Source organism: Macrobrachium rosenbergii, chromosome 39 (genome assembly GCF_040412425.1).
Source record: "Macrobrachium rosenbergii isolate ZJJX-2024 chromosome 39, ASM4041242v1, whole genome shotgun sequence".
In the NCBI taxonomy this organism is placed as follows: domain Eukaryota; kingdom Metazoa; phylum Arthropoda; class Malacostraca; order Decapoda; family Palaemonidae; genus Macrobrachium; species Macrobrachium rosenbergii.
In genome coordinates, this window is record NC_089779.1 from 2,998,466 (window position 1) to 3,021,477 (window position 23,012).

General features: G+C 41.3%; 2 protein-coding genes across 2 annotated transcripts in view; one reads left to right on the forward strand and one right to left on the reverse strand.

The window, feature by feature from the left end:
- The window catches only part of LOC136825654 (enoyl-CoA hydratase domain-containing protein 3, mitochondrial-like), a 53,492-nt gene that overhangs the window by 29,574 nt on the left and 906 nt on the right, over nt 1–23,012 (forward strand). The window lies entirely within an intron of this gene.
- LOC136825649 (mitochondrial amidoxime-reducing component 1-like) lies at nt 7,695–22,212 on the reverse strand. The gene is made up of 8 exons (XM_067082288.1): nt 21,376–22,212; nt 19,846–19,950; nt 17,771–17,893; nt 15,585–15,761; nt 13,867–14,050; nt 13,558–13,760; nt 12,933–13,007; nt 7,695–9,202 (listed from the first exon to the last, which is right to left on the reverse strand). The coding sequence occupies exons 1-8, from the start codon at nt 21,378–21,380 to the stop codon at nt 9,040–9,042; spliced, it is 1,035 nt and encodes a 344-aa protein (XP_066938389.1). The 5' UTR covers nt 21,381–22,212; the 3' UTR covers nt 7,695–9,039.

The following is a 23,012-nucleotide window of genomic DNA, read 5'->3' on the forward strand; positions in this document are numbered from 1 at the left end:
GGATGTAGGTCCAGGTGTTAGCTCAGGCCCATATTGGTCTTTGGTCCTCATTCCAGGGCCAGGGAACTTCCAGTAGGCCCCACACTACTGGAAATACCTTTGGCCCTGGAATGGGAACCCAAACCAATCTGGACTTAAGCTAATGCTTGGACCTGCACCTGGAGGCTGGAGGATGGAAGGCAGTTGAGCTGCTGCAAATTCCTCAGGTCCATATCAGTCTTTGGTCCTCATTCCAGGCCCATGGAATTTCCAGTAGTGCCAAAACTGCCTTCCATTATCCAGCCTCGGATGCAGCTCAGGTGTTAGCTCAGGTCCATATTGGTCTTTGGTCCTCATTCCAGGGCCAGGAAACTTCCAGCAGCCCCCACTGCTGGAAATACCTTGGCCCTGGAATAGGGACAAAACCAATCTGGACTTAAGCTAATGCTTGGACCTGCACCCTGCTGGAGAGGGCAGGCAGGAACTTGCAGCAGCCCCCAAACTGCCTTCCATCCTCCAGCCTCGGATGTAGGTCCAGGTGTTAGCTCAGGCCCATATTGGTCTTTGGTCCTCATTCCAGGGCCAGGGAACTTCCAGTAGGCCCCACACTGCTGGAAATACCTTGGCCCTGGAATGGGGACCCAAAACCAATCTGGACTTAAGCTAATGCTTGGACCTGCACCCGAGGCTGGAGGATGGAAGGCAGTTGGGGGGGGGGCTGCTGCAAGTTCCCTGCCTGCCCTCCTCCAGCCTCGGGTGCAGGTCCAAGCATTAGCTTAAGTCCAGATTGGTTCTGGGTCGTCATTCCAGGGCCAGGGAGTTTCCTGCAGTGGGGGGCTGCCAGAAGTTCCCTGGCCCTAGAATGAGGACTAAAGACCGATATGGGCCTGACCTAACACCTGGAGCTGCATCCAAGGCTGGATAATGGAAGGCAGTTTTGGCACTACTGGAAATTCCATGGGCCTGGAATGAGGACCAAAGACTGATATGGACCTGAGGAATTTGCAGCAGCCCCCAACTGCCTTCCATCCTCCAGCCTTGGGTACAGGTCCAGGCTTTAGCTCAGGTCCAGATTAGACACGGGTCCTCATTCCAGGGCCAGGGAATTACCAGCAGCCGCCCAACTACCTTCCATCCTCCAGCCTAGGGTGCAGGTCCAGGTGTTACTGCAGGTCCAGATCAGTTTTTGGTCCTCATACCAGGGTCAGGGAATTTACAGCAGTGCCAAAACTGTCTTCCATCCTCCAGCCTCAGACCTGATCTGGACCTGAGCTTACACCTGGACCTGCACCCAAGGCTGGAGGATAGAAGGCAGTTGGGGGGCTGCTGGAAATTCCCCGAACCTGGAATGAGCACCAAAAACCGATCTGGACCTGCGCTAACTTTTGGACCTGCTCCGAGGATGGAGGATGGAAGGCAGTTGGGATGCAGTTTGAAGTTCTTTGGCCCTGGAACGGGCACCAAAAACCGAACAGTGTCTGAGATAAGACCTAGAACTGCACCTGAGGCTGGAAGGCAGTTGAGGGGCTGCTGGAAGTTCCCTGGCCCTGGAATAGGCACCAAAAACCAAACTGGACCTGCGAGAAGACTGGCACCTGCACCCAAGGCTGGAGGATGGAATGCAGCTGGGGGGCTGCTGGAAGTTCCCTGGCCCTGGAATAGGCACCAAAAACCAAACTGGACCTGCGAGAAGACCTGCACCTGCACCCAAGGCTGGAGGATGGAAGGCAGTCCTTACCTTACAGACCTTCCAGTTCGTTCGGGTTGCCCCAGGAGGTCCCTCAGTGTGAGGCACCTCTGATGTCTAGCAGAGAATTGCTAAGGCATCTTCCAGTATATTTTGCATCTTCCAATCTTGTATGGTCTGGGATGCAGCTTAGATATTTGTTGAGCTTATTCTTAAACACATCTACGCTCACTCCTGATATGTTCCTAAGATGAACTGGTAATGCGTTGAATAGGCGCTGCATTATCGATGCTGGTGTGTAGTGCATTAATGTCCCGTGTGCTTTCCTTAGTTTTCCTGGTACAGTATAGTTTTGGGCACTATTAATCTACCTCTACTTGCTCTTTCTGATATTTTTAGCTCCATGATTTTTTCGGTAATTCCTTATATCTGTTTCCATGCCTGTATTATCATGTAGCGTTCTCTTCTCCTTTCGAGACTATATGATTTTAAGAATTGTTGTCTTTCCCAGTAGCCAAGGTCCTTGGCTACTGGCAAGTGGGATGACTATGGCATCGCAAGCACCTACCTGATGGTCCCTAACGGGAGTCGAGGTACATCTGGTAAGAAAAGCACTTGTGAAGAGAACATCTACGTCGCAGAAGTTGGGGTGTGCTGCCAAAGTATTATGTGATGGAGGCTTTTCTTATGTGTAGTTCCCCTTGTACTGTTTTCCACGTTACAGTGTCAAGAAGAAGTGAAATCTTTCATTCACAGTATTCTGAAAAATTAGTTAAATACAGTAGTTCTGTTTCAATGTGTGTTACGTACTGAGCATATGTAATTGTTTAGTGAGATGTTTAGTAAGATGTTAGTGAAATTATGTACGTTTAATCTGTTAAAAGTAAACGGCTTGTCAATTACGATTTTCATATAAGTTCTACATAACCTGTTTTTTGAGAAACTTCCAGGTTGTCTGAGTTGTCCAGTATTATGAAATGTTTGACCCTTTGTGAGAGTGTATGTTTCTGTGTGTGTGTGTGTGTGTGTGTGTCAGGACCTTTGAAGAGCTGTTGATAACCCTATAAGTAGCAGACCGTTGTTGGCTATGCTAGAGAGGCTGGCTTTGTCTGTTTGCACTTTTTTTTTATCTGTACTTTTTCTCTCCACCCTCAGATCTTAAAAACTGCTGATGCTAGAAGGCTGCAAATTGGTATGTTGATCATCCACCCTCCAGTCATCAAACTTACCAAATTGCAGCCCTCTAGCCTTGGTAGTGTTTATTTTATTTGAGGTTAGATTTAGCCTTGATCGTGCTTCTAGCAATGACATAGGCTACCACTGGGCCGTAGTTAAAGTTTCGTGGGTCGCGGCTCAGGCAGCATTTTATCGAGACCACCGAAAGATAGATCTGTTTTCAGTTGTCTTGATTATACGCTGTAGCAGCTGTACAGAAAACTCGATTGCGCTGAAGAAACTTCGATGCATTAGCTACTACCACATACACCAGGTAGTCTTCAAAGCTATTAGCTACTACCACATAAAAACCTTAACACACGCATAGTGTGACAAACTGAGCTAATGTGATTACGATACACATGTTGATCTTAGTGATAATATGCATTATTTATTTATATTTTTGGTTTCAAGAGACTCAGCTTTACACTGATTTGGTAACCAATGTACCGCATGAGGTCTTACCTTACGGAGTTGCAATTTTCCTTCGAGTATTTTCCTGGGGACTTTGTGCTAAAGTATTTGTAGGCTCTTTCTCGCACCTACGGGAAGAAAAGATAAAGTTGTGGGTGGGTGCTGGTGTCTGCTGGGTTCAGATGGGGGAGCGTGGACCTGGGGACTTTACCAGAGTCACACGGCCAACATGAAGGGCACTGGGCCAGCAACCTCATCCTCAAAGGTTCGCTAAGAATCTGAATGTCCGCACTCCTCTAACACCATGCCATCCTGATTGGGAAATGGTGCATGTAGGAAGTGTTTTCCCCCTCAGGATGAGATAGCACCTGAAATACCCAGAGCCCCGGTCCCCAGCAATCGCCCAAGGGTGAAGTCCCCAGGCCCACTTCCTCCATCTGACCCCGGCAGATGCCAGCACTCACCCACAGCTATGGGGACTGGCAAACCAGGAGGGCCCACAGACTCGGCAAACATTTGAATGCCACACTACTTTGGTGTCTATCCTTCCATAAATGGCTTTTCCATGACGTTCTGTGACGGAGTGCCTCTCCCAATTGGTCTTCCAAAATCTGGTTTCGCTCCTTCAGTTTCCTTTCCTTTGCTGCCAAAAGTTTAGCCTGAAGATCTCTTTTCTCTACTTGTGCATCAAAAAGATTTGTGCTTCTATTTTAGGCTGCATTTCCTCTTTGAATAACTTTTCCAAGCCATTCCTCTGACAAAGCAGATTCATTTTAAGGACACTACTGAAAGGTAGTTAATCAATCTCTGTTTTATTGGAATAATAATTGACTTTTCGTTTCACCTCGTATCAGGGAAGCGTTACGTGTGTGCGTGAGCGTTTACAACTACATATGTCATTTCTACAGTATTTAGCTTTTTTTTTTTTATTTAGTTGACTTGTATCATTAAATTAGAGGATATTTTATCACCGCTGATATTATATTTTCATCTCAATTATTAATTTTTTAAGTTCGTCTCATGATGTTTTGTAACTTGCCTAGAGCCCTTCGTTGGGCGAGTCGGTAGAGCTTCGGACTGCCACTCGATGGGCTGGAGTTCAGTTCCCCCGGCCGGCTGATGAAGAGTTAGAGGAATTTATTTCTGGTGATAGAAATTCATTTCTCGCTATAATGTGGTTCGGATTCCACAATAAGCTGTAGGTCCCGTTGCTAAGTAGCCAACTGGTCCTTAGCCACGTAAAATAAGTCTAATCCTTCGGGCCAGCCCTAGGAGAGCTGGTAATCAGCTCAGTGGTCTGGTTAAACTAAGGTACACTTAACTTTGCAACCTGCCTAATGTTTACATTCATGTAGGCCAGTGGAGAGGAGCCCAAATTGCAATCAAATTAATTTTATTTCATTTGACTCCTGGATGGCTATCACACCATCTGATCTCATTTCAAGTCATAATGTTCAAAATCGCTTACGCAACGTTTGCGGTTTCGGCAGTGTTGCTTCCGTTTCCACATTCAACCGAGTTATTTTAGTTCATTCTGCGAGTGGTGATCAACTTTCGGAGTTTTAGATAATATATGTTATAGTTTCTAACGGCAATTCCTTTCTCTTCATTATTTACCTTTCTTTACTGCACGGTAGTTGCAAAAATATCAAATACTGTAGTGACTGGTTGTTAATTATAAGAAACAGCAATGAATTATGAGAGAGAGAGAGAGAGAGAGAGAGAGAGAGAGAGAGAGAGAGAGAGAATGCAATTTCTTCTTTATTTTTTCTCATTGACAAAAATTCAAATCATTGTACATTTTCAGTCGATTAATTCGGAATTTCGTAAATTGTCGCATCCTCGTACACATGGTATCGTACAGTATGTCTAAGCTGTAGGTCCCGTTGCTAAGTAACCAATTGGTTCTTAGCCACGTAAAAAATAGGTCTAATCCTTCGGGCCAGCCCTAGGAGAGCTGTTAATCAGCTCAGTGGCCTGGTAAAACTAAGTATACTTAACTTTTTCGTGAAAAAATTGGATTTGTTTTTGTTCGACAATCCTTCAAACGTTCAGGATAAGCGAGGGGGAGTGGTAAGCAGGCGGCTGAGTTCGTGGCCCACTTTTTCCTGTAAATATGTTTGGTTATCATTCGTGTCCGGCGAGTTGCCTATGTTTTCAGCATCGGGATTATCGGAGAGGCACTTTTTTAAGTAATTCAAGTACATTCTTGAATTACTTGATGAATGTACAACCACCACTACTTGCATTGCCATGCAAGCATTCTGATCATGTACTCATAATGTTCCACCGAATCTTCTGTATCAAACTATATGTATGTTTCTGTTTGTGAAGACGCCAAACGTCTCGCCATTTCACATATATTATGCTACTGCACTGTATTCATTCATCTGTCTCGAATCTCATGCAGTTGGCCATATGTAGAATTTCCTGGCCTTTCCACTGATATGTGTTTTATCACTGTACGTTTATTGTCTCTCTCACAATCGCCATCTGTTTGTGTGTCGACAAGCACAGATTCGGTACACTGATTCAGTAAGGAACCAGTAATAAACTAGACAACACCCAGTCAGTATGTCACTCAACACCTTCCTTACACTTTTTTTTTTTTGCTTGTCGTCAGACAAACAGATGGCGATTGTGAGAGACATAATAAATGTACAATGATAAAACATATATCAATGGAAAGGCCAGGAAGTTCCACATAGGGAGATTTGCATGAGATTCGAGACAGATTAATGAATACAATGCAGTAGCATAATATGTATGAAATGGCGAGATGTTTGGCGTCTTCACAAACAGAAACATACACACAGTTTGATACAGAAGATTCGGTGGAACATTATGACTGCAAGATCAGAATGCTTGCATGGCAATGCAAGTAGTGGTGACTGTACATGAATCAAGACAACAGTGGTCAGAGAGAAATAGACCGGAATATTGTATGGTAGAAGTTGCGTTCCTTCGAGCGATCGCCGCTGACGCACGAGAGAGAGAGAGAGAGAGAGAGAGAGAGAGAGAGAGAGAGAGAGAGAGAGCGGGATGCTTGTTGTCCTGTTTTGTCGATGGCTGACTCACGCACACGTGTGCCCGTAGGGCCGCGGTCCCTTACAATACGAGTGAGCGAGCGAGACCGAAAAGAAAGTTAGCAATAGCCCAACCAAAGACTTAGAATGCAGGAATGGGTCAGGAATGACGGTGTATAGTGTAATGTAAAACCCAAGATAAGACTTGTGGAGGTGGTAGGGAGGTCAGAGAGGATCTGAAGTGAAAGGAAATGAGTGTTATCGGTGTTGTTGCTTCGTGATGCCGAAACGCGACACACGAGCTTGTTTGAATGGTATGAAATGTAATGTAAATCCTTTGTACGACACGAATTAGGTGTCATTGTGTTTTGTGAGAGTGGTCACTCTCATGTTTTGATTGTTGTAAGTCTGTCACGAGCTGCCTTTCAATTGTAGCGCTGCAGTTGAGTGCAGGCCGCGACGAACCTCCGATCTGCGAGCCTCACTTGCCAAACCTTCCAGTTGCTGCCCCGTTCGGCCTTTTGGTGCTAATTATACCTCCTTTTCTTTCATCGAAGAGTTACCATACTCCTATCCAAGGAGTATGGAGTAATGGCCGTAAACCTATTTAAATTTACCGCAAAGCATAAACCTTGAAATCACGTTATAACTGAAGACCTTTTTACAATGTATATATGGGAAAAAGAAATTTTTCGATAAAACTTACTGGCATTTCAAGCGAGTACAATTTCAATAAAAAAATCTAAACTTTCATTTCTATTTGTTTTCCCGATTCGGGAGTGGAAAAACATAACATAATCCACACTAAACGCGCTGATTTGTGGCTGAATCAGTGGATACATTTTCATGCGATTGTATGGTTTTTTGAAAAATTTAACATATAAGAAACCACTGTAGATTGCTTTATTCGCTGAGAGCATTAAAATTTTATCTTTGTACATTAACAATGTTGCCTCAGTATATCTTGCGTAACATTGCTATAAATGAGGTGTATTAGGATGTTTTAATAGACAACGTTGGCCACATTTGACAGATATTTTGCCTGTGTAACTTGCAAGGCTGTAATTTTTGAACCACTGGAGGACAGCATACGTGGTCTTACGCATCTCCCAGGGAGAGTTTTCCCCTAGAGAAAGACTGTTGGAATGTCCCCAGCCTAGTTACTGTGTCTGGACAACACCTGTTCTTTTTCCCAGGCTTTCTTTACTGCCTTTCTTTTCCGGCATTTCACGATTTTCAGCCGAACTGTCGCCATAGAGCAGTTAGTGAAACTTGGAGTGTGTTTTCCGCAGACTTCATGACATCTTTCTCTTTGTCAAAGATTTCTTCTGTACTTCAGTGCAGTCTGAGGGATTTTTTTTTTCATTTTAGCCTTTTTTTTTTATCGTGAAAGGCACCTACATTTTATTAGAAATTACTAACCTTGAAAGTAGGTCCAGAATTTGGAAAATAAATACCCGAACTTCAGTGTAATTTAAAGAACTTGGTAAATCCCAATGGCTAGGAATGGTTGCCTTGTATACTATCCAATCTGTTCTTGAACTCAAGACAGTAACCAGCTATTGATCCAGTTTGTTTGTCTCCTTTCTAAAATAATGGTAAATTTCAGGACAAATGAATAAAACGGTGACTACAATGGTCACAACCAATTTTATTTGGGTAAATAATGACGAATAAATTTCAAGGTCATTTAATGGATAGACCTAGCCTCACTTAGTTTCGCCTTAAAGTTTGGCAGTCTTTAGAGCATTGTGATTAATTTCATGGAAAGTTGAGCCACTGACAACGTCAGAGAGGAGATACAAAAACGTAACAAATTTAGAAGTTATACATAATTTTTTTACATGTGGTACAGTTACGCTTTGCTGAACTATATACGTCTACATCTAAAGCTCTTTTACAGCTCAAAAAATGACGTCATGTGTCGTTATAGGGACCTGTCTCCGTTTGAAAGCAATCACACTAAAATAAAATCATCATCTATACCATAACAGTTATTTAGTGAAACATACGCATTTAAAATAAACGTATGGTATCTTATCTGTAGATAGTTCTGAAAAATCTTATTATGTTTTAAGTATTTATGAAGAACTCTCACCATCATTCGAGTACATCTGAGAACAAATCTAGTTTCTTTGAAGTATTAGAATAGTTCTGAAGAAGACTCAGAATCCTTCAAGTATTTCTGAGGAAACTTAGCGTCCTTCAGGAAGTACTTGAGAAACCTCAGTATTCTACAAATATTTCTGAAGAAACCTCAGTGTCCCTCAAATATTTCTGAAGAAAGCTCAGTGTCTTTCACATATTTCTGAAGAAACCTCGGCGTCCTTCATATATTTCTGAAGAAACCTCAGTGCCCTTCAAATATTTCTGAGGAAACCTCAGTGTCCTTCAGATATTTCTGAAGAAACCTCAGTGTCCTTCAGATATTTCTGAAGAAACCTCAGTATCCTTCAAATATTTCTGAAGAAACCTCAACGTCCTTCAAACTATTTCTGAAGAAAACTTGTGTCCTTCAAATATTTCTAAAGAAATCTTGTGTCCTTCAAGGAGTTCTGAAGAAAACTCAGTATCCTTGAAGTATTTCTGAAGTAATTCTTGTGTCTTTCAAGTACTAAAGAGGAATCAGTATCCTTAATGTTGTTGTGAAGAAACTTCATTATCTCTCAAATATTTCTGAATAAACCTAAGTTCTTTCCCAGTTCTTCTGAAGAAACCTCAATATCCTCTGAACTGAGGATAGACAGAAGCCCTGGCAATGTAGACCTTGTCTCCAACAGCAATTCTTCCTGTGTCGTCGATGCTCATTGTGATGCCAAAGATGGGCTTTGACTTCCATGCCGTAGCTAATTCAGGAGGGGCATCCTTTAACATCCGGTACCTTAGAGCAAAGGGTTCCAGAAGAGTTATTAATAATAATAATAATAATAATAATAATAATAATAAGAAGAAGAAGAAAGAAGAAGAAGAAGAAGAAGAAGGAAATAGACCCTTTCTTAAGCACGTCCTGATAAAAAGGATGGCTGCGTCGTGCGAATTAATCTTATATTGAGTATTCTCAGTTTTTCTTATGACTCTCTTCTCTTCAACGTTAATATTGTTCAACAACAGGCCAATGTTCATACTTCGGAAGTATGGACATTGGCCAATTGTTGACCAATATTAATGGTGAAGAGAAAAGTCATAAGGAAAACTGAAAAGACTCAATATAAGATTAATTCGCACGATGCAGCCATCCTTTTTAACAGGGTACAACAACTTCACTGAACAGCATGGCCGTCTGGAGGCCGTTGAGGTTGTATTTTAGTTTCTCAGTCCCTTGAATGAGTTTCTTTGTAGCAGCAGGTAAATCATACAGCAACTGTCCAAAGTTCATTTATTCCTTGACGTTTCGGCAGACCTTCCTACCATTTTTTAAAAGGCAAACGAAGCCAGAGGTACAACTATGCCATATTTATACCCGCAAGCTAGCTTAGATATGTTTTTGGCTATATTTGATTGGTTGCCAAAGCTGGGGAGTGGAGGCTCCTATTAACTGAGAGTGGAAGGACTCATCCAGGAGAGTCTGGCTGACTGACATGGTTGCTGGTAGCAGGTACTGGGAGTCCTGGTCATAGAGCGTGCTGCCTGAAGCAGCGGGCAGCTGAATTGATATCCTGGGGGCATGCCTTGCCATTCTCCTGACGGCAGTATGGAGAAGAAGTGTCTCCTGGGTTATGTTCAGTGATGGTTTTCATTGGAAGATGGCGAGGGCCTCCTTATATCAGAGGCGGCAAAGTTCGTCGTTGCTGTCTAGGATTTTTGCACTCCTTATGATCTGCTTTTGTTTTGGTTCACTACCATGTTCCCTCATGTAGTGCTGGTACACCTGCCCTTTGTGTAGGTGAACGGCAATCCCCTGAGAGCACGATATTTGGTAAACCGCTCCTCCCCTCTTCATGGGATTGCTGCTAGTGAGGTACTGGACAGTCTTCCGATCCTTACAGTAGATCATAAGATAGGCTTTTTTGTCTGCATCAATGGGTTTTACATGGGTGCTGATGATGATTTTCAGGGCTGCCTCGTCTTTCTTATACTTGGTGTTCATCTAGCCCCTGTAGAAGAGTCTTATGGTCCTCTCACTCTCACAGGGGCCATGGTTCTCCTGATGATATGATCTATGGCGTCATTTCTCATCACCCTGGCGACTTGATGGTATGAATATTTGTTATGCACCAGGGTTTGGGCAACGTGTTCAAGCACATCAGAAGTGGTATTCCAAGAAGAATTGTGTGAGAGGACACAATGAATGTAGTTGTTCGTGACCGTGGATTAAAATTTTTCTGGGCATTCACTATTGCCGTTGTAGCAGAGTCCAATGTTAGTGGATATCTGTGTGAAGGCTTTGATGAGTGCTGGCAACATGGACACCCAAAAACGGAATGGCGCGCCATCCACTCTTCCCTCACATGTTAAGTGTGGATCGAGTCCTCCAGTTCATCTTTGTCTGAGGATCATACTGAAGAAACGCTTCTCGACAACCCCCATATAAAAGTTGGCGAACAGCACACCAAGAGGAGAACCCATGGCTACTCTGTCAATCTGTGTCCACATTTGCCCTTGTTGATCGATGGACAGGGCCTCCTTAGTGCAAATCTCAAGCAGACGCCAAAGGAATGCCTCTAGAACGTTCAATGTTGTAGACCCTGTCAAGTTGGTGAAAAGGCTCTCCACATCCAACTTTGCAATGATGCCCTGGATCCCGATGGCCCAGAGTGAAGAAACTCTGTGGACAAAGCAAAGTGGAGTTCACTGGGCACATATGGAGTCAAAATTTTGTTCAAAAGTCTTGGCCAGCTGGTAGGTCAGAGTTGGGCGCTGGCTTATTATGGGGAGAAGGGGGCTGTTGGCCTTGGGAGTTCTTACATTGCCATAGATGTAGCAAACGTCATAACGCCCCATAATCTTGGGCAGGTGTACAGCATCTACAGCAGCATAATTGTTCCTGTTATGTAATTAGCCTCCCTCCTAATGTTGTCAACAGGGTTCTCATGATGCGACGAAACTTGGATGGATCTCCAAGTATGTTGTCGAGTTTCCGAAGGTACTTCTCCCAGCGAATCAAGATGGATTACAATGTCCTCCCTCTCTCGAAGTTCTTTTGCAATGCCCTTCATTTCTCTTGTCATCAAGAGGCTCTGATAGGACCCCCGCTCCATCAGAGCCTCCACCAGGAGAAGCCGAAGATCATCAGTGGTCCTAATGAGGCTACAGTCTTCCAGGGAGATGATGGAATCTAGGAAGATGACCTTGAACACGTTGCCCAAACCCTAGTGGATAACGGATATTCTAATTGTCAGGTCACCAGGGTGACAGCTGGTATTGTCATTAGAACCATGACCCATGCGAGAGTAAGAGGACCATTAGATTGTTTTACAGGGGCTGCTACATGAATACCAAATATAAGAAAGATGGGGCAGCCCTGCAGGACATCATTGGGACCCATTTAAAACCCACTGATGCAGACGAAAAAGTCGACCTTGCAATCTACTGTAAGGATCGGAAGAGTGCCCAGTACCTCATGAGGAACAGCCCCATTGCTAGCGATGATCCCATGATGAGGAGAGGAGTGGTTCACCAAATATTGTGCCCTGAGAATGGATGCTGCCATTTGTACATTGATTCTCCAAGAGGATCACTGTTCACCTACACGAAGGGGCGGTATACCAACACTACATGAGGGAACACAGCAGTGATCCCCAACGCCAGCAGACTATAAGGGGTGCAAAAATCCTAGATGGCAGCAGTTACCATTGCTGCCTATATATAAGGAGGCCCTCGCCATCCTTCAATGGAAACCGTCACTGAATGTAACCCAGAAGACCCTTCTTCTCCCTACCACGGTCAGGAGAGTGGCAAGGCGCCATGGGTATAACAATTCAGCAGCCCACTACGTTAGGCAACAAGCCCTATGACCAGAGCTCCCAGGACCTAGTGCTGGCCAATAAGCAACTATATCAGCCAACCAGACTCTCCTGGATGAGTCATCCCACTTCCGACAATTTGGAGGAGCAGCCCCTCTCCCAAGCTTTGACAACCAACCAAAAACAGCCAAAAATTTCTGTAAGCCAGCTTGCAGGTATAAATATGGCATAGTTGCACCCTGGCTTCATTCGCCTTTTGAAAGATGGTAGTGAGTTCTACCGAAACACCAAGGAATAAATGAACTCTGGACAGTTGCTGTATGATTTACTTGTTGCTACAAAGAACCTTGGGGCTACTATAGTATATCTACTGAGCTATTTGCGACCTACCAAAAAGTACTTCCTCAGACTATACACAAAACTATTTGATCCCCTAGGGGCTAGTACTAAACATGGGGAAACAGTGACTCACCTACACTGTTTTGCTGTGTTCAGTAACAAATTAGAAAATTTTCCCCTTGTCAAGTGATACGTCATATTTCCTTTACGACCCTATAGAAATCTTGAGCCATGTGACCAAAATAGCACGGTCACATCTATATATAGATAGATAGATAGATAGACAGGTGGATAAATAGATAGATAAGATAGACAGATATCCTCGAATATAAACCAAACTTCCTAAGAAAGATGTGATTATCTACTTACGTCTTTAATGTAGCGAGTGGCTCCATGTTCTCATTTCTTTTTCCTTTAATTGGATCAACTGTCGTCAGTATGCACCTGAAGAGAGTTGAAAAGTATCTGTGATATTTTATATAAAAAAAAAACATTCTGAAAGTCTTTTACAAATCGGGAAGTGACACCTTTCAAAGATCGGGTGATGCTGATCTTGACAGGTCACAAGGACTTTTGAGTTTCAGAAAATAGTACGATCTGTTTCCTCCCTTCCACTGCCAAGCTTTGGGATTCCCTTCCTGCTTATGTTTCTACCTTTCAGAGGCTGAAAGGCCTATGGCAGCTTTTGTGGAAAATCCTCACCTTTCCTCCTTCGTTATCAAACTCAGGCATATTCATAATTTTATCAAAATTTTTTAAATTGTATCCTTGTCATACTCTCTCTCTCTCTCTCTCTCTCTCTCTCTCTCTCTCTCTCTCTCTCTCTCTCTCTCTCTGTTGTCTTATCTTTTTTTTCCTAAATTGATGAGAAATGCCATGATATGGCACTATGCGTGCCAAGTCTGGCGCGCACACCTTCGGTTGCTGACCCATGTCCCCATATACACGAGCCAGTCCAAGTCTTCTTTTTCCCCTCTTTAGCAACTGGCCTTACCTCTCACATGGCTTCAACCGCCTGAGAATGACGCCACCTATTTTGGCATAGACCCAGTCGTCCTCATCGTAAGCCTTAGAACCGCTGACCACAATATTTGGGCGGAAGTTCTCCATTATGACGGGCTCATCCAGACGGGAGTTCAGGTCGTCCAGTGAGGACTGGCAGGCCAGGTGGTAGCTGCTGACGTCTGTATACAAAGCCTGTTGAAAAAAAAATTGTGTAAAATGAAGCAAGTGATTGGTGACCAATATCAAGGCACTGTTTGACAAAATCCAAAAATTTGGCCAAAATGTGCTGACAACTCACTCTATCTCTATCGGTGTATTGTGTGAACTCGTGTTTAACTTCCGGTCTCCTTGCTGGCCTGTCCTTAACCATGTCTCCTTTGTATATCAGCCTTACTTTCTCCTTGTCATCGTACAAGACTTTTGAAAGCCAGACTGAGACTTCGTTTCCACAGTCAATGCCGGGGAGTCTGTGGGTCCGTAATCTAGAGGGGGAAAAGCACAGTAATGAAGAGCGCTGGATGAGTCTCCAGTACAGAAAACTTCCAAAACATCAGTTCACTCATTACATCTACTCAGCGTGTCTAAATCCCCCGAGCACACACACAGATAAGCTGCACATTGTACTTGTATCTTGCACACACTGTTTCGCTCGAGGTACCTTAGAGCCAATAACTCGACTTCTGTACTGTGCACTCTTTGGCCATTCTTCCTACATGACTGAATCATCTTGAAACAATGTGACCTATCTTTTCACCTATGGTACAATCATACACTCCGTATTTTTTTAGTTTTATGTAAAAGAAAACTATTGTGCCTGCTTTGTCTGTCCGTCCGTATTTTTTCTGTCCAACCACAGACCTTAAAAACTACTGTGGCTAAAGGAATACAAATTGGTATGTTGATTATCCACCCTCCATTCATCAGTCATACCAAATTGCCGCCCTCTAGCCTCAGCAGTAATATTTTAAGGTTAAATTTAGTCATGATCGATCGTGCTTCTGGCAGCGATATGGGATAGGCCACCACCGGGCCGTGGTTAAAGTTTCATGGGCCGCGGCTCATACAGCATTACACCGGGACCACCGAAATAGATCTATTCTCGGTGTCCTTGATTATACGCTGTAGCGGACGTACAGAAAACTCGATTGCGGCGAAGAAACCTCGGCGCATATTTTACTTGCGTAATTCTTGTGCCACAAACTCGATATATTAAATCTTATTTGTACAAAACTTCAAAATTTAGAAAGAGGGAGACAAGGCGCAAAAATCTGGCAAAAGTAGACAAAACTTTTGTCGTATCCGAATGATCTGTGACGTCATTTAGTTAAACTTCGGAAAACCGCTCCCGGGAAGTGACTGAAAAATTTAGGCATGTTTCACTTAACTCAAATGTGCCTTAATGACGCCTGCAGTGAAGTTATGCACGTGAGAATTAGCCGACTGTAGTGAACGATCCAGGGGCGTCATTTGGGGGGGCTGCGGGGTCAACTGCCCCCCCTCAAGACTCAACTTGCCCCCTCCACAAGCCTCAACTTGGCCCCTCTATCCCCCAAGCCCCAAGAAGTAACAGCATGTTTTCTTTTTAAATGTGCAATCATAAATATATAAAATTTCTCAGAAATATTATGTTTCTTGATCTTTGTCTGTCTAATAGCTACCAGCGATGATGAGATGAAACTAGTAGTAGTAGGAGTATATAATTTTTGCTGAGATACCTTGCTCGTGTGGCTTCAAAAACGCATAAAATAGCTCAAAATAAAAAATAAAAAAACTCAGCTGATTAGGCCCCCCCTTCCCCCCCAACAAAAATCTGAAATGACGCCCCTGGAACGATCCCTGTAGCAGCTATACGCACGAATCTTTCCATCTCATTCCCAAGTAATTGCTGCGAACTGGAAGAGCAGCATTATGTGCGAAAATGTTTACAGGCTAAAAGAAATAGATAAACAAATAAATATGAGGATCACTAAACGTATCGAAATAAAAAGGCTGATATAAATATTTTTGAAGACTTACTTGGCTTCCAGAACTGGTTTGTCTCTGAGGCCATTTTGGGTATCGACTGAAACGTTTTCATGGCCCGGGAATTTCAAGGTCAAGGTCTGACCCTGCCATTCGGTTACCACGGCAGCCAGGCGATCTGCTTGTCTGCCTGAGACGAAAGAGCCTTCTGCGTTGAGGACCATGAAGGCTCTGCAATAATAATAATAATAATAATAATAATAATAATAATTCACAGCTGCGGGAATGTTTATTGGAGAAAGAAAATCCACAATTGTAAGTTATTGTCATATCTGACGGTATGAGTAGGCCTACACTGGTAACATGAGGCGTCATATCCTTCATTATTAGGCCTATAAGTAGGACATGCCGTTTCATGCTTTATCAGTGCATTTTGACTCCAGCCAAAAATAATGATTAGACCAAAAATGAAGGAAAAATAAGCATTAATTCTTAGATTGTTTTGAAGAAGTCGAAACCTGTCTATCGAGCATTATACTCTCCTGTGACTTTTAACTGTTTCCGGAATCACTTCTTAGAAAATCCGTAGTAGTCATGTGAAGGACAGAGGAAAACCCTACATACACCTCCGCCCCCCACCCCCTATCTTGCAGGATGTTCTCGTCAGGATCTCGGGGCCCTTAAGACATGCCGTGTGATGGGGTAAGGTAAGAAGTTCTCAAGGGTGAGTGACAGGCCCATGAATACAGAACACTTATACAGAGACTTCAAAAGGGCACAGTTCCGTTGCTGAATACCATTCAGAATATCAGATAACTCTCATTTGGCAATCATCCTGGCCCAACAAAATAACAAGAGCTACGATGCGCTACAGAAAAATATGGCCGATCACACAACTCTTCATTAGGCCTAGATGGCAGTCAGAGATCTCGAAGCATTATGCCTTACTACCTTTCTCTCTTTAAATCTTCAGCTGGAAACCCATTGGACAGAGTCAGCAGCCTTTAACTCAAGAGAGCTCCAAAGAGGAATAAGCCTGCAGAAAGAGAGAGACAAGTTATAGGAAAAAGCAATAAATAAATAAAGAGATATGAGGAAATCATAACTAGAACTGATACACTTGAAATTCAGGAGACGTCAGCACAGAGCACCGAAAGACCGCACCGCAGAACACCACTCCAAAGAAGGAAGAAGCAGAGATAAAACACTTCCGAAACATTAAAAAAAAAATTTTCCGCAAGATACCAACTTTCCGAGAAACAGAGGAAGCAATATTAAGCATATATGCTTTTCAAAAATCAATTTCTTGTCGAAAGTTTCACCTAAAACCTGAAAAGAATCACTGACACTTGAAACCGTATCACTTAAATGTCAATCAGGATGCAAAGGAAAAAGTGTTCTGGATTACTGTATCTGCCATACTTCGCGTTTTAGGAGGGTTGAGCTTCACGCCCTGAAGCCTGCTCCACCCACGCGTATGTGCCAGATTTTTGAAGGACCTTGCATCCACAGACCTAAGGCGCAGAGAAAGAACAACTCGAGAGCAGCATGATCGGCGTATGCCACTCACTAGTGTCGATAATGAATAGCAAAGGTTCAAGAGGAGCATTGAGATGACATCACTACAGCTTCTATACTGGGCATCAACACAGTGCCTTTGGGTTCTGCCTGTAAAAAATTAATTTAAAATGTTCATAAAAGATCCACCAATTCCCAGTAATCTTAGCTTTTACGGTCAAAGGCCGCACTAAAGTCTAAACCAACCATGCGTGCCTCTGCACCTTCATCAAGAGAACGCTGCAAGACGGTAGATATTGACAACAGTGCATCACAAGTACCAAGGCCTTCACGAAGCCCAAACTGCAATGGTGGGAGCAAGTCATTACCTTTAACAAACCTACAAAGACGCTTAGAGAACAGCTTCTCAAAAAACCTCAGATAAAATAGGGATAATTGAAATCGGCCTATATTTCGAGAGGCATAAGGGTAGATTTAGTCCCTATAATGCGGCAGAATATTTCCTCCACGCAATTCAAAGGGACTTACCAAGTTTCGTAGACTGTAAGTGTACATTTGACCAGGCAAAAGTATCACGTTCTGTTCTAACAAAACTCAGCCCTCTATAAAAAAAAATATATATATATGGGCCAAATGTGGTACTTAGCCATTGGGATCACACAGATATACCTGATAGTATATCTGAGAATATTGTATTTTATAAGTATACCATTTGGTCTTACCTGTCTTCTAAATGGTCCACGCACAGTCCATAGATCCCCGCCTGTGCTTCTTTTTGTCGGATGCCACGAGCAGATTTTAATGGATAGATAATCAACTCTGATACCTCGCCTACTTCCTCCCAACTGTTGAAAAGTGTGATAATATTCGTTCTTAGTTCGTATGCTGTATTTAAGTTCATAAATAGTTAACATCCTTTAATCGAAAACAGTGTAAAATAGTTATTTCTAGTGTAATAATAATATCATTAACCCCAGAGAGACCTCGATTTCCTCACCCGGGAACGCCAGCTCTTGTAAATATTGAATTCTTAAGGTAATCATTATCTTTCAGTTTTCTGTGTTATCTTTGGTCGAAATGCAACAAATTACTTATAAGAATTAAGGTAATTTGCTCCTCTACATTGCAATATTTTTCATGTCTTAAATTCTAGATTCCTTTTCCTCTCAAATTATAAATTCTAGATTCCTCTTCCCCTCAAATTCTATCTTCATTTTTCACAGAAAGGGATTTACACGCACATTGTTGTCATCGTAAAAATTGTTTTTTGGGATGAAGGACGTTGCATTAGAGTCCTGACAGTGCTCTGAATAGTAGTTTGGTCGTAGCATTGTCAGGACGTTAACGTTGCGCAAGAAGAAGAAGAATAAATAAGGGAAGCGTGATCAACAATAAATGCGGTACCCAAACAGAAAACAAATGCTTGCGTAGTATTCCACGGAGTGTCGGGTTGGGGTGGACTATCAGCGAAACAAAGTATTTATTTTCTTTAATACTTTCATCTGTCACGAAGACTTTTAACTAACTACTTATACATTTATACCTTTCTCTCTCATTACTTGGGTTTTCAAAAAGGATTTCGGTAGAAATTGGATCAAAACGTTTAGGAAATCGACAAGTTTTAGTGTTCCTTGCAGTCTCTTCAAGAATATTTCAGCGAATTTATTTGCAGATTTCCTTATCATAATCAGAGTTTCTGTCAACCGATCCATTTTTATGCCTATTCCTTTGGATATACATACGTCATTTCTTTGCTATTAAACGTATATCTTTGTATACGTATTTTTCGAAGAGTCTATTTAATTATACTGTGGATACATCCGTATACTTTTGTACGCTAAACTATCTATGTCTGTACATGAGTTAGCTATAAAGAAAAAAGATTTAAAACGTTCCGGTCCCAAAGTCTCGGTACGAGCATTAATTAAATTGATGGAATTTAGTTAAATAAGCATTGTAACCATGGGCTGATCACAACACCAGAGGTTATTACAATTTAGGAATTGGTTGTGGATAGCATGGAAATTTATTTTGCTCTCGCATTGGTGAGAGAGAGAAAGAATGTCTTAGTCCATGAATGTCTGGTTTCGGAATATTTAATTTCTTTGATGAATTATGAATGCGGGAATGATTATGTTACATGAAATCCAGTAAACCTTTACTCCAAGGAAGATTGTTCTGTATAATAATAATAATAATAATAATAATAATAATAATAATAATAATAATAATAATGCTAAGAAGTTCACAAACTCGTGAAAAACAATCTTTGTAATACAAATCCACAATTATATAGTAAACTATATCACTATGTAAAATAAACAAGCTTGTTTATTTTACATAGTTATTATTATTATTATTATTATTATTATTATTATTATTATTATTATTGTGTAATAAAAATCCACAGTTATATAGTAAACTACATTACATAGTAATGTAGTTTACTATATAATTAATGATTTTTTTACACAATAATAATAATAATAATAATAATAATAATAATAATAATAATAATAATAATTTCTGCTCCATTTGCATTCATATGTAAAAATTGAGATGGAATAAAAATAATTTTTAATATTCAAGCTTCCCAAACAGAAGAAGAGGCTGTGATTATTATTATTGTATTATTATTATTATTATTATTATTATTATTATTATTTATTATTATTATTATTAAAACCCCAGCAAAAAATGAAAGAGGCAGTGTCATTCCTTAGAGGAACATCCATAAAAGAAACCCATAACCTTATCAGAGATTTACGGGAGATAAAAAGATACGGAATCAGCTCACCTCTCCGGAAGAAGTGGAGTCGAAGACCTTCGCCATATCCACCAGCCGACAAGGGCTGCCCCAATTCCCGCTCCAATTCCCACAGCAATCTTCTCCTCCCAGACCCTATGAGTGAATATGCATATATATATACATAAATATTACATATATATATATATATATATATGTATAACTGAATCACGAAAATATGGAACGTGATGAATATATATATAAATAAAGATCAAATCCATGAAGAGAAGCGGAAGCACTGGAGTGCTGAGGCCTTTCGACGCTAGTCCTTTACTTAGCCAAGTAAAGGACCTGGCGTCGAGAGCAGCACTCCAGTGTTTCTTCCCCTATCTTTATATATTATTATATATATATATATATATATATATATATATATATATATATATATATATATATATATATATAATATATATATATATTATATTGCAGGCAGGAATTCTGAGATTCCTGCCATATTCTAACAATTGCTAATGGGGCTGCAATTCATAAACTACGAGAGAATAAACAAGGGAATGTAAGGTCAGTCGAGAGATACCTTGATTAATTGAATGCAGCTTATTTACATTTTACAGACTGAATTGGACAGCAAAGCATATAGGGCATCTCTCGACTAATAGAAATATTAATACATTTAGGAATTACTCTACAAAGGGAAAATCTAATCCCCAGGTAAGCAGATAATCACAATACACAGGTCATCGACTCCTGTAAGCAGAGGGATGAAAGTAGTGAAAATTCTCTCAAAATAATAACAAGAGCAAGATTCGAGGGTTATTAATTCACAGACACACACAAACATATATATATATATATATATATATATATATATATATATATATATATATATATATATATATATATATATAATGTCAAAGTATCCTCTCATGCGTCATCTTCAGTCAGTAAGTCGAATGAAATAAGGACTCAGCAACTAATTCATTTAATTTAGTATGATTCACTGTAGGAAATTCGCCTCTATGAAACCTTTCTCTCACCACTTGCCTTGTTGGGGGGAAAGCACTTTAATCTCTTTCTCGTCCAAGTGCTACCGAAAAATCCTTAAATTCCAGGTGTCGATGCTTTTTTGATAAACTGTAAATACCAATCCTAATACCCAGTAAGTTCCAGGTATTAACATAACTATTACAAACATTCACTTACAAGCTTCGAATATTACCCAGAGTTTCTAACCCAATGTTATTTTCATAAAGCAGCTAATTCTAGTTCTCTCTCTCTCTCTCTCTCTCTCTCTCTCTCTCTCTCTCTCTCTCTCTCTCTCTCTCTCTCTCTCTATATATATATATATATATATATATATATATATATATATATATATATATATATATATATATACATACTGTATGTGTGTGTGTGTATTCTTGGACGAGTCACACCGAATACACAGCAGACTTAAGTGGAAAACTGCACGCACCATAATTTAAAACATCCGCCCTCTTTGTTAAGAATGAAAGACATGCAATGACTAGTATTCCCTGATATTAAAAACAAGAAATATCTTACCCCATTTTTATCAGGAGGTGAGATTCTTTTCAGCGCGAACGAGAAACGAACCCTTCTGCTCCCAGTACCTAGTTCAACTGAAACCTATCCGCTTAGTGATAGCCCTGAACATAAGGAAGTTGTCTGGGGACCCAGTGAAGAGAAAGGTTCCACCAACCGTTCGTTTGCCGGTGAAATGATTTCTTCGTTGCAGTCGAGTGGCGCTTACGCAATGTCTGTGACCCGCAATTTTGCCTCTCACCGCTTAGCTTATCGAATGATAAGCGACTAGTAGGGATTTAGTAGGGGTTGGTCATTAGTCAGTACCTGGAGACAAGCCTGGTTTGGCGGTATGTAGCAACCTAAAAGAGATCTCGGTAGTAACAGCGTTGGAAGAAAGACGTTCGTGACCTAGCCCAAGAAGGATACAAAATCAATGAGGCCTGAGCCTGTGACTTGACAACGAAGTTGGATGGATATTTATTATTTCCCTTCACAAAATGCACATAAAATTTGCTTAGGGTAGTATTCAAACTTTCGAATTCTCACTGGCTTGTTAATGCTGTTTTCTAAATCATTTGGAAGCATAATTAGTCCAAAACGTGAGAGTTGATGGGCGATGTAGTGCACGAATCCATATTATACACCGAGGAAAGAACAAGTTAGTTCGAATGAATATCACATGACGAAAGATTTTCTACTATTAATCTGCGTTATTTTGAATGAAGTGATCAGCACAAACGTGCCACCTCCCTCAAACACTCGGGTTGAGGCGACACCTGATCACTGGACGCCCTTGTGGTCACGTGCTACACGTCACTCACGTCCCATGATCTGCTGGTGCGTGCCGGGTCGAAGTTCGAACACGTGTAACCACTAACACAGCTCTTGCTCGCATGTCCTTGTCGCATCCAAAAGGGGTTCAGACTCATTATTCAGGAAACGTTGAACGTTCTCTAATAAATGAACGCTCTCTCATTACACAAGTAATTCATATTAAAGGTCCTTGTTTCAAAACCATTAGTCCGTATCACAAACATAGGATATGCCTGCCTCATAACCAATTAAAGACTTACTGATATCATCCAACCAAGGGGACCTGTCAAGTCAACAGTATTATTGGAACTCCAGAAGTGTAAACATCTGTATAGAAGCGGTCCTGATAATTATGGCTTTTGAGATCGTAATTGCTTATTTTCCACATGCCTTTCAAGACATTGTGGTTTACTTAACTCGACGGAAAAAGAATGTAACAGCTAGAGCTTCATTGCAGTTCAAGGTAAGTAAAAGATTACTTATCTAGTCGCCAGACAGATACACGCGCGCGCGCGCACATATTCTACACTCATTCTGCCAGCCAGATGATTTCATTCTTGAATGAAACGTGAATAGCGAAGCAAATTAAAGGGAACAGATGGAAGTGTAAAACTTTATGCCCACTACAGTACTTTGGCCCGTACCCAGAGTTTTTTTTTTATTGGGGGGGGGGTCGTTTTTCCCAAAACTGAACCTTTTCTTCTATATATGTCATTGCATATATATAGGTATCCGATTAGATGTTATTCAAAGTACTGACTTTGGTCAACAGAATTTTACTTATAATGTTGAAAGGTTGGGGTAGTTTGGTTGCTAGAAAACTAGGATTATATAAACATTCA